Source organism: Leucoraja erinacea, chromosome 5, assembly GCF_028641065.1.
Source record: "Leucoraja erinacea ecotype New England chromosome 5, Leri_hhj_1, whole genome shotgun sequence".
Taxonomy (NCBI): Eukaryota; Metazoa; Chordata; class Chondrichthyes; order Rajiformes; family Rajidae; genus Leucoraja; species Leucoraja erinaceus.
Window position 1 is genome coordinate 7625977 of NC_073381.1, and position 13072 is coordinate 7639048.

General features: G+C 45.5%; 1 protein-coding gene across 1 annotated transcript in view; it reads right to left on the bottom strand.

Annotated features, from left to right (window-relative positions):
- Positions 1–11911: 11911 nt before the first annotated feature.
- Positions 11912–13072, bottom strand: part of LOC129696915 (glutamate receptor ionotropic, kainate 2) — a 589849-nt gene continuing 588688 nt past the window's right edge. Inside the window, exon 16 of the mRNA XM_055635016.1 lies at positions 11912–12451. Within this exon, the coding sequence (XP_055490991.1) occupies positions 12287–12451 (165 nt within the window). The 3' untranslated portion in view covers positions 11912–12286. The remainder of the gene's footprint in view (positions 12452–13072) is intronic.

Genomic DNA, 13072 nt, shown 5'->3' on the forward strand with positions numbered 1-13072 from the left:
ATGCTGGTTTAAACCGAAGGAAGTCACAAAAATCTGGAGTAACTCAGCGGGAGGAATGGGTGACGTTTTGGGTCGAGACCCCTCTTGGCTTGGTATAAGTGTAAATTGTCCCTAGTGTGTGTGTAGGATAGTGTTAATTTTTGGTTTAGAGATACAGTTTGGTTTAGGAAACAGGCCCTTCAGCCCACTGGGTCTGCACTGACCAGTGATCCCTGTCTTCATTATTCCAAGCTAATTAACCTACAAAACTGTACAAATTTGGAGTGTGGGAGGAAACCGAAGATAACCCACGCAAGTCACAGGGAGAACGTACAAACCACATCCAGATAGCACCCACAGTCGGGATCGCACCAGGGTCTCCAGTACTGCATTCGCTGTAAGGCAGCAACTCTACCGCTGCGCCACCATGTGTGGGGATCGCTAGGCCAAAGGGCCTGTTTCTGCTCTGTATCTGTAAACCAAACTAAACTAAACTAAGGCACACAAAAAATGCTGGAGAAACTCAGCGGGTGCAGCAGCATGTATGGAGCGAATGAAATAGGCAACGTTTTGGGCCGAAAGCATTTTTGTATACCTTCGATTTTCCAGCATCTGCAGTTCCTTCTTAACCTAAACTAAATTTGACCCGGTACAATGAGCATTGAATTATTGAGTTTAGTTTATTGTCACGTGTACCGAGGTACAGTGAAAATGTTTTTGTTGCGTGCTAACCAGTCAGCGGAAAGACTGGTGTAGAAGTTGGATCATTATGTTACAGTTGTACAAGACATTAGTGAAGCCACACCTGAAGGGTAATGTTTAACTTTAGGCACTCTGCAACAGGAAGGATGGAATTAAGCTCGAAATAGTGCAGAGGCAATTTGCAAGGATAATGCCAGGACTTGAGGGTCTGAGCTACAGGGAGAGGTTGGGCAGGCTAGGATTTTATTCCTTGGAGTGCTGGAGGCCGAGGGGTATCTTATAGAGGTGTATTAAATAATGTGGGGAATAGATAGGGTGAATGCACAATATATATTTTATTCAGGGTAAGGGAATCAAAAACTAAAGGTAATATGTTTAAGGTGAGAAGGGCAAGATTACTATGAACCTGAGGGGCAACGTTTTCATCAGAGGGTAGTGGGTATAAGGATATGGAATGAGAAGGTAGACACAAAATGCTGGAGTAACTCAGCGGGTGAGGCAGCATTTATAGAATGGGTGACGTTTCAGGTCAAGATGGATATGATATATGGGTATATGGAATGAATTACTCAAAGAGGTATTTGAGGCAATTGCTAACAAAAGCATTTAAAATATACTGTCATCTTTTAATATAGAATATTATATTAAATGTTACATGGTGGATACAACATTATGTGATATATAAAGTTATATCATCTATGTTTAACATATGTGATACAAAATTATATGTTGTAATGTTATTTGATATAACCATATAACCATATAACAATTACAGCACGGAAACAGGCCATCTCGGCCCTTCTAGTCCGTGCCGAACACGTATTCTCCCCTAGTCCCATCTACCTGCACTCAGATCAGAACCCTCCATTCCATTCCCGTCCATATACCTATCCAATTTATTTTTAAATGATAAAATCGAACCTGCCTCCACCACTTCCACTAGAAGCTCATTCCACACCGCTACCACTCTCTGAGTAAAGAAGTTCCCCCTCATGTTATCCCTAAACTTCTGTCCCTTCATTCTCAAGTCATGTCCTCTTGTTTGAATCTTCCCTACTCTCAGTGGGAAAAACTTATCCACGTCAACTCTGTCTATTCCTCTCATCATTTTAAAGACCTCTATCAAGTCCCCCCTTAACCTTCTGCGCTCCAAAGAATAAAGACCTAACTTGTTCAACCTTTCTCTGTAACTTAGTTGCTTGAAACCCAGGCAACATTCTAGTAAATCTCCTCTGTACTCTCTCTATTTTGTTGACATCCTTCCTATAATTAGGTGACCAAAATTGTACACCATACTCCAAAATTGGCCTCACCAATGCCTTGTACAATTTTAACATTACATCCCAGCTTCTATACTCAATGCTCTGATTTATAAAGGCCAGCACACCAAAAGCTTTCTTTACCACCCTATCTACATGAGATTCCACCTTCAGGTGAACAGGGGAATTTAATATAACATTAAATTATATAACATCATAGCATAATATAATATAATATCATATGTAAAATCACATAAAATCATATACTCTCATATAATATCATAATATATATGAAAGGTTTGGAGGTATATGTGCCAAATGGGGGCAAAAGGAACTAGTTTAGATGGCGCATCTTGGTAGGCATTGATGAATGGTGCTGAAGGGTCTGTTGCCAATGCCATACGACTCTAAGCCATTGAAACCGCACAGGTAAAAGAATTAACCAGCTGCAAGAACAGGGACATGCTTAAAATATCTTCAATCAAGTAACTATGTTAGAATTGAGAGATATATATATATATATATATGTGGGCTTATATCTAGCCTTTCGTTTGTGAATTGAATGATCTATTCTCAGTTCCATTCTCGAAAAGCCGTCATGATCATTTTCTCACTCCAGCTCCAGTCTTGTCCAATTTCATTAACTACGCATTAAAAACCCAATTTCCGTACAATTTCATGAAGTCCACAGCTAAATTAGCTAAAGAGAGTTGATTTGCATGAAAGGTGGAGAGCTGCAACAAATTTCACTATAAATCTGTGGTTATTTTTCTCCTTTTTCACCAGACTGATTCCTGAGATGTCATGACTGTCTTATGAAGAAAGGCTGGATAGACTTGGTTTATACTCTCTAGAATTTAGGAGATTGAGAGGGGATCTTATAGAAACTTACAAAATTCTTAAGGGGTTGGACAGGCTAGATGCAGGAAGATTGTTCCCGATTTTGGTGGAAGACCAGGACAGGGGGTCACAGCTTAAGGATAAGGGGTAAATCCTATAAAACCGAGATGAGAAAAACTTTTATCACACAGAGAGTGGTGAATCTCTGGAACTCTCTGCCACAGAGGGTAGTTGAGGCCAGTTCATTGGCTATATTTAAGAGGGAGTTAGATGTGGCCCTTGTGGCTAAGGGGATCAGAGGGTATGGAGAGAAGGCAGGTACGGGATACTGAGTTGGATGATCAGCCATGATCATATTGAATGGCGGTGCAGGCTCGAAGGGCCGAATGGCCTACTCCTGCACCTAATTTCTATGTTTCTATGTTTAACCACTTTAGCGTTGTGTCATATAATAAAGGGCCACAATAAAGAATATGAAAGTGTGAAATTAATATCAGCCAGTATGGTGGCACAGTGATGCAGCAGTAGAGTTGCTGCCTCACAGCGCCAGGGAACCGGGTTTGATTCTGACCACAGCCGATGTCTATCGTGAGTTTTGTACGTTCTCCCGGTGACCTGCGATGGTTTCCTCCGGGATCTTCGGTTTCCTCCCACACTCCAAAGACATTCAGGGTTATAGGCTAATTGGCTTGGTACAAATGTAAAATGTCCCTATTATAAGTAGGATAGTGTTAGAGTGTGGGAGTCGCTGGTCGGTGTGTGGACTCAGTTGGCCGAAGGGCCTGTTTCCGCGCTGTATCTCTGAACCAAACTAAAAGTATATCGAGAACTGGTCTGCAGCTTCTCAGTGTAAAGGTGGATTTGGAGAGGTAGCACAAAAGCATATTGTTATTTTGTGTTAGTGATATCTTATATTAAGAGCATGAGGGTAGCACAGCTGATAGAACCACTGCCTCGCAGCACCAGACACACAGGTTCAGTCTAGGTCTGCATGGAGTTTGTACACACTCCCTGTGACTGTGTCGGGATTCCTCTGGTTGCTCCGGTTTCATCCAGCATACCAAAGACATGCCGGTTTACAGATTCCTTGTCCTCTGCAAACCTGTAAACTGCCCCTAGTATTTTGATGTGGCTGAGAAAGTGGGCGATCATAGAAATAGTGTGAACAGGTGATTGATAGTTGGCGGGCACTCAGTGAACCGAATGACCTGTTTCCATGCTGTATTTTTCCACCAATCCAATAAATCAATTATAGCAAAGGATTGTATTGACATCAGCCGCCCATCCCCAACATGTGGTATTTATTTCATAGCATAGCACATATTAGAGGCCCTCAATCATTTCATTAATCTACTTTAAAGTATTTAAAGTATGATGTGTTTAGTTTAGAAAGATACAGCGCGGAAATAGGCCCCTCGGGAGAGATAGATCAGCCACGATTGAATGGCGGAGTAGACGAGATGGGCCAAAAGACCTAATTCTGCTCCTATACCTAATGAACTTGCTTCATAAGCTAGCAATGACACACAATTTTCCACATCAGAATTTTAGAGGCAACTGGACTAAGTGCAAACCCGTTGGTGTGCGTTGGGCAGCTGATGAAGCTGATTTCGAAATGAGGCCTCCTCCTGATGCCAATGGAAGGTGGTGGAATATTCTGTTTCACTGTACTGTTGGGGGGGGGGGGGGGGGGGTGTTGTGACGTCACTGTAAGTTGGTGTTTTAAAAGGTGGTTTTGTCTTTTTTTGAAACTTTAATCATCAATAACCTGGGGGGGGGGGGGGGGGGGGGGGGCGGGGGGTGTGGGGGGGAAGGGGGGGGGGGGGGGGGGGGGAGGAGGCGGGGGAGGGGTGATTTACCAGGGAGGGGGATTGTGAGGGGTGGGAGGGGATGAATAACCCGGGGGGGGAGGGGAGAGGGGGGAGGGGAGAGGGGAGAGGGGAGAGGGGAGAGGGGAGAGGGGAGAGGGGAGAGGGTGCTGTAGTTTGAGAGCCCATTGTGATTAACATCACAGGAAGCTCCTGGAAAAAGGCTGTCTGTGAGAAACTGCTGTTACCGTTGGCAACGTCCCATTGTGATGTCAACGTGCCACTCGACAGCTTGATAGCCCAATGTGATTGGTGCACTGTGAGTGGGATTGTGACATTGTCAGTGGATAGTCCTGGAAAAAGGCTGCGTGTGAGAACCGTGTTTTGCCTTTTTTTTAAAACTTGAATCGTCAATAACTTGTGAAATATAGGATGAAATCTTAGGAAATAGTCTGAAGAAGTATGTCGACCCGTAACGTCACCCATTCATTCTCTCCAGAGACGCTGCCTGTCCTGCTGAGTTACTCCAGCATTTTGTGTCTATCTTCGTAAACCAAAATCTGCAGTTCCTTTCGACACGGCCTATCATGGCATTTCGATTTCACCCTTGCCTTCTTTGTGTTCCCTCTGAGCTATTTCACCCGTTCTGATCAAACAATATTGATACTGGAGATAAGACGCAAATTGCTGGAGTAACCCTGCGGGTCAGGCAGCATCTCTGGAGAAAAGGAATAGTTGACGTTTTGGGTTGGAACCCTTCTTTAGTCAGCATTTTCTGTCTATCTTTGATTAAAAAATCAGCATTTGCAGTTCCTTCCTGTCGAGTTATGCTTGTAATAAGGCTCGTACCACGACGTAAACAGAGTATACCTTTAATCTGTACAACAGCAGCAGCAACTGCAACAGCCTCGTGTAAGCCCAGGCCTCTCTCTCTAACTGCCCACACCCTGGGTTCCAGACACATCCGGTTACTAGAGCCTGGCTTCTGGCACACAGGGTCCTAGTGCCCCTCTGCTCAGCCTTACACTATTATTGCATAATACCACACTTCCTACACAATATTGAAACTGGACACTTTTGTGCATCAATATTTGAACTATGATTAACCTCACTGGGTCCAGGATCTTTTCAGATAGAGACAAAGAGGTGAAGACTGTGGAGGAAGGAACTGCAGATGCTGGTTTAAACTGTTGAGTCACTCCAGCTCCAAAATGCTGGAGTGATTCAGTGGGTCAGACAGCATCTCTTGAGAGAAGCTCTGAAGATCTCAGTGTAAAGAAAGGTCTCGACCCGAACATCACATTCCATTTTCTCCAGAGGTGCTGTCTGACCCTTTGAGTTCAGTTCAGATTCAGATTCAGAAAACTTTATTGTCTGTCGTAACAGAAAACCTTCTTTGACGTGGCTCAACATACAGACAGGACAATGTACTGATAAGCAGTCATACAACACAGATTTCTGCGAGCACACACAGTGTGTATCGATCTTAAAAGCAAATATAAAGATTAAAAACTGTAAAAATGGACAAGATAAAAGTTGTGGATACGTGTAAAGTGACAATGCGTCAGGGTCAATTTGTCCATTGTTCATTTTTTATTTAAGCTGTTTATGGCAATGGATATGAATGAGTTTTTGTGGATGTTTTTCTTGGATGGGGGGACTTTATATCGGCGGCCTGATGGCAGAAGTTGGAAAGACTTGTGCAGGGGGTGGGTGGGATCTGTGTAATGAGATTGGCTTTCCTTTTAACTGCCTGGGTGTGGAGTACTGATAATTGATTTTGAGTTTTGCCAGTTATTTTGCTTGCCTGATTGATGATCCGGGAAAGCTTTGATTTGTCTTTGACAGAGGTGAGGGTGAACCAGGATGTGATGTTAAAGGTGAGTACAGATTCTATACGTGATATTCTGTAAGTTACTCCAGCATTTTGTGTCTATCTTCGAGGTAAAGGCTGCACTGGATGGAATTTGATTCCAGGCCTATTTGATGAAGGATCTCACCATAAATTAACCATCACACCCAGCAGCGAACCAGGTAGGAACAAGGAACTGCAGATGCTGGTTCTCACAAAATGACACAAAGTTCTGGAGTAAATCAGCAGGCCAGGCAGCATCTCTGGAGAACATGGATAGGTGACGTTTGGGGTCAAGACCCTTCTTCAGTCTGACGGTGTTCGCGGATGGGGGAGGGTGGTGGGGAAGATAGCTGAGAGAGAGCAGAGGCAGTACAAAGCACGGCAGGCAAAGACCAGCCAGTCATCTTCAAGGCCTGGGAAAAAAGAGACAAATTGCCAGAGTAACTCGATACGATACAATAAAACTTTACACATCCCCGGAGGGAGATTGGTCTGCCGACAGTCACAACACACAAGGCACGTGAAAAACTTGAAAATAAATGGGAAAACTAAAAGAAAGAGGCAAGCGACCGTTGTCTGGCCCCTTCACCGGAACAAATGAACAAATAAACAAACAAACACAGACTTATCCACTGGACAGAGGGTTCTAAACTAGAGAGTTCCCCCCTCCCCCCCACAATAGGTCCCCCTTTGTTCTCCCAAAGTCCCTCATGGCGGTTCCCCCACTCCAGGACACCATTGTCTTCCCCTCCCCCCCTCTCGCTCATCGACCGATGATGGTGGGTCTCGCTGCTGCCGAGGGTCCCATTGCTGCTGAGGCCCCACCACCGGCGGGGCTCCTGTTGGCGTTAAGGCTCCCACTGCCGACGCCGAGGCTCCCATCATTGCCTCCACTGAGGCTCCTTCTCCGCAGTCCCCTGGGAGGCCCGTGGTGTGAGTCGGGCCAACCGGGGCGCGTTCCAGTCGTCGGTCGTCGCTCCTGTGGCGGTGCCAGCGGTTGTTCGGCGGGTGGATGGGGCCCGCGTTTTCCCCGCGACACTCACGCCGCTCCCTGGGGCACTCAGCGCATCGGTCAGCATCTCCGGAGAATGTGTAAAGATGTTATCTGTGTTTCTCCAGTGATGTCAACCTATCCATGTTCTCCAGAGATACTGCCTGATTTGCTAAGTTACTACCACATTTTGTGACTTTTTTTCTAAACCAGCATCTGCGGTTCCTTGTGAAGGCCAGGAAACAAGGAATCATGATCAGCCATGATCATATTGAATGGCGGTGCAGGCTCGATGCATTGCTGTATGTGTTTCAATGAGGTCCCCCCTCATTCTTCTAAACTCCTGCGAGTGCAGGCCCAGTGCTGACAAACGCTCAGCATAGGTTAACCTACTAATTCCTGGGATAATACGCCAAATCCACTGTCTCAGTGTACTACTGCTGTACACTGTTCAAGAAAGAACTGCAGATGCTGCAAAAATCGAAAGTGGACAAAAATGCTGGTGGAACTCAGCGGGTGAGGAAGCATCTATGGAGAGAAGGAATAGGTGATGTTTTGGGCTGAGACCCTTCTTCAGACTTATGGCGGGGGGGGGGGGACGGGAAAATGAAAGGAAGAGGCGGAGACAGTGGGCTTGTAGGAGTGCTGAGAAGGGGGAGGGGAAGGAAGGAGAAAGCGAGGACTATCTGAAATTTGAGAAGTCAATGTTTATACCGCTGGGGTGTAAACTACCTAAGCAAAATATGAGGTGCTGTTCCTCCAATTTGCACTGGGCCTCACTCTGGCAATGGAGGAGGCCCAGTACAGAAAGGTCAGATTCAGAATGGGAGGGGGAGTTGAAGTGCTGGGCCACCGGGAGATCAGGTAGGTTAGTGCAAACTGAGCGGAGGTGTTGGGCCAGACGATCGCCGAGCCTGTGCCTGGTCTCACTGATGTGGAGAAGTTGACACCTGGAGCAGCGGATGCGGTTGAAGCAGTGGTTGGAGGAGGTGAACCTCTGCCTCACCTGGAACTTTTTGTACACTTGCTTATTTAACATGTATCTGAGTGCTTATGTATCCTGATACTTGTAGTGGACTGTACAAAAATGAATTTCACTGTACCGCAGTATAGAAACATAGAAACATAGAAAAAAGGAGCAGGAGTAGGCCATTCGGCCCTTCGAGCCTGCACCGCCATTCAATATGATCATGGCTGATCATCCAACTCAGTATCCTATCCCTGCCTTCTCTCCATACCCCCTGATCCCTTTAGCCACAAGGGCCACATCTAACTCTCTCTTAAATATAGCCAATGAACTGGCCTCAACTACCTTCTGTGGCAGAGAATTCCACAGATTCACCACTCTCTGTGTAAAAAAATGATTTTCTCATCTTGGTCCTAAAAGACTTCCCTCTTATCCTTAAACTGTGACCCCTAGTTCTGGACTTCCCCAACATCGGGAATAATCTTCCTGCATCCAGCCTGTCCAACCCCTTAAGAATTTTGTAAGTTTCTATAAGATCCCCCCTCAATCTTCTAAATTCCAGCGTGTACAAGCTGAGTTTATCCAGTCTTTCTTCATATGAAAGTCCTGCCATCCCAGGAATCAGTCTGGTGAACCTTCTCTGTACTCCCTCTACGGCAAGAATGTCTTTCCTCAGATTGGGAGACCAAAACTGTACGCAATACTCCAGGTGTGGTCTCACCAAGACCCTGTACAACTGCAGTAGAACCTCCCTGCTCTTATGTGAGACAAATAAAGTACCATACCATACCATGAGGATGTGGGCAAAAGGGGGGAATGTTGTTAAAGAAAAGAGAGAAAATGTCCAGCCTTCTCTGATTTTAGGGACATGAAATTTATGTTTTTCCGATCTTTTTTCTGAAATTTCTTGATGCGAGGACATTGAACACAAATTGATCTATTTCACACTGTTGATCAGCAAGTGGAAAAACACCAGCTTTTTCTCTCTGCGCTAGTTTTTCGATTTAATTTAGAGATACGGCGCGGAAACAGGCCCCTCCGCCCACCGATCCCCGCACACTGACACTATCCTACACACACGAGGGACATTTTATTACATTTATACCAAAGCCAATTAACCCACAAACCTGCACGTCTTTGGAGTGTGGGAGGAAACCGGAGATCTCGGAGAAACCCCACGCAGGTCACGGGGAGAACATGCAAACTCCGTGCAGACAGCAACCGTAGTCAGGATTGAACCCGGTCTTTGGCGGTGTAAGGCACTAGCTCCTCCTGCTACACCACCATGCCGCTCGATTTTTAAAGGGAATCTTTACTAGTTGGTGAATTTTCTTTAAGAATATTTGCACAATAATATCAGGAGAAAACACGCTTTTATTGAGCACCAAACAGCCAGTGTAAAATATTTAGTGTGAAATATTGAATAGTTTATTTTTACCCGTTTCCACTGTTTTTCCAATATGTCCAGCATTCTTTGATGTCAGAGACATGAAATGTATTCAATTTCCCTATGTTTTTTCTCACATTACTCGCTGCGATTACATTAAACACAATTTGATCTACTTCACACCGTTTGTCAGCATGTGGATAAACACTATATTTTTCAACTCTGCACTACTCACTGAATTTCTTTCAGAATATTTCCCCAATAACATCAGGAGAAAAAAGAGATAAGACACACTTCCAAAGATAGACACAACATGCTGGAGTGTCACTTCACTGAAGGCATGGGTGTTGTTTCGGGTCGAGACCCCTTCTTCACACTGGGAGTCAGGGGAGAGGGAGACATAGAGATATGGATGGGTAAGGTGTGAAAACGAGACATCAAAGGGGTACGAAGATGAAGGAAAATGTTGACTAGATTATTGTCAGCTGTGTGGAAGTTGACAACGAGGCATTCAAAGATAAACTTTAATCAGGAGGACAGTCAGACTAATCGGAGAACTAGGATGGGGGAGGGACGGAGAGAGGGGGGAAAGTAAGGGTTACTTGAAGTTAGAGAAGTCAATATTCTAAGACATAAAAAGCTGGAGTAAAGCCCCTATCCCACTTAGGAAACCTGAACGGAAACCTCTGGAGACTTTGCGCCCCACCCAAGGTTTCCGTGCGGTTCCCGGAGGTTCCTGGAGGTTTTTGTCAGTCTCCCTACCTGCTTCCACTACCTGCAACCTCCGGCAACCACCTGCAACCTCCGGGAACCGCACGGAAATGTTGGGTGGGGCGCAAAGTCTCCGTTCAGGTTTCCGTTCAGGTTTCCTAAGTGGGACGGGGGCATAACTCAGCGGGTCAGACAGCACCTCTGGAGAAAAGTAATCGGGTCGAGACCCTTCTTCACAAAGCTGGGATGTAAGCTGCCCAAGCAAAGCACACTGTAATTGAGCGCCAACCACCCCGTGTAAACCAATGAGTGTGAAATCTTCAGATATCTTTTTTTTCTTTTGCTGTATTCCATCGCTTGTCTCTTTGTGCATAAACTCCAGACAATACACAGTGTGGACTTCATTTATTATCACAAGATATGGCCAAGACGTTGCCTTTTTTATTACACACAATAGTTCATCACTGTATGCTATCAGCCTATTGGAAACCCATTGAGATTTAGTGCCCGTGTGTTCATTTTTTTTGATAAAAATTATTACAAAAATTCCATACAAAAACTATTTTCATATAAATCTTGCATTTCCACAAATAAACATGAACATCTTGAAAAACTGCCCACAAGGAGGTCGTAGCAGTGGTGATTTGAGATTTAGTGCATTCTACAAAATATTCTCCTGCAGTAGTATTACCATGGAGAAGGGGGGGGGGGGGGGGGGGGGGGGGGGAGGGGGGGAGAGGGTGGGTCATGTCGATGAACAATCCTATATCCATATTAATCTTGGCAGATTCAACCCAAGTCGAGAGGTCTGGTGTCAACCCAAGTCGAGAGGTGGGTGACACAACTTGAAAGGGCTGCTTCCGACAAGCCAGGGGGGAGGGGAGAGAAGAAACACACATTCATCTGGGTACCACAACGAGGTATGCAAACCGAAACGTTAAACCCTACCTCATGGTCCAAGCCTGGGAGAAGTACTTCACGACCCACTCATTGTTTAACAAGGTTAATCGACTAACGGTCGCTCTACGTTTTGGAGGGTTTCGTCGGAGTCCGATCCTTGTTTTGTTTCTTGAGAAAGAAAAACGAATAGCCGACAGAAAACGTTTATTGCCTTTGCGTTGCCTGGAAACACTTGAGCAATCACAAGAAGGTTTTCGCCGTGTTTCCAAGGTTCTCTGTCACCTTTGCCCTCCATAATTCTGAGTGGCCCTCTGCTATGGCAACTGCACATTATATCAGCACCGTCGTACTTCAGCTAAAGCTCCACGTCAGTTCCCGTTTTCTTTCCTAGGTTTTTTTTTAAATTCCCTCTTTTCCATTCCCATCACAATTTATTAACCTGTACGGGGCGCGGGGCGGGTGGGGGGGGGGGGGGGGGGGGGGGAGAGGTGGGATGATGGGGTGTCAGGGGTTATGGGGAGAAGGCAGGAGAATGGGGTTAGGAGGGAGAGATAGATCAGCCATGATTGAATGGTGGAGTAGACTTGATGGGCCGAACGGCCTGATTCTGCTCCTATCACTGATGAAGAGGAAAGGAAGAAGGGGGAAAAAAAAAGTCTTTATTTTATTTGCAAGTTTTGGTCCTTCACAAGGTTTCAGGATCACCCTGGCTTTGATCACCCTGTTTGTCATGTGGTAGGTCTCTTATTTTACTTGTTTGTTTCTCGACACGGCAACTTGAGGTAACTCGCTTGTTCGGCACGGTTTGCATATTTCCACAGGAAACACTCTTGCAGGTCATTGGGAACAAAGATCACTGTTTGTGCTGGGTGTGGACTCGCGACACTTCATGCCATCGTCTCCTTGCCGGGCAACCTCCTGTCGTTGAACGTATGCATGTTGATCACCTCTTCCGTCTTCACTATGACCGGTGGCTGGGGTCTGTGCTTCAGTCGCCGCTGGCACTTCAGGGACAACCTGAGCTCCTCAACCATGGCGCTACAGAAGGACCTCTGCGGGGGGAAAGGTTAAAGACTGAAAATGAGACGCTTTGAAGAGACAGCAATTTCAACCTGTGTGGGAAGGAACTGCAGGTGCTGGCTTAAACACCGAAGATAGACATAAAATGTCAGAGTAACTCAACAGACAATAGACAATAGGTGCAGGCATAGGCCATTCAGCACTTTGAGCCAGCACCGCCATTCAATGTGATCATGGCTGATCATCCCCAATCAGTACCCCGTTCCTGCCTTCTCCCCATATAACCATATAACAATTACTGCACGGAAACAGGCCATCTCGGCCCTTCTAGTCCGTGCCGAACACTTATTCTCCCCTAGTCCCATCTACCTGCACTCAGACCATAACCCTCCATTCCTTTCTCGTCCATATATCTATCCAATTTATTTTTAAATGATAAAATCAAACCTGCCTCCACCACTTCCACTGGAAGCTCATTCCACACAGCTATCACTCTCTGAGTAAAGAAGTCCCCCCTCATGTTACCCCTAAACTTCTGTCCCTTAATTCTCAAGTCATGTCCTCTTGTTTGAATCGTCCCTGCTCTCAATGGAAAAAGCTTATTCACGTCAACTCTGTCTATCCCTCTCATCATTTTAAATATCCCCTGACTC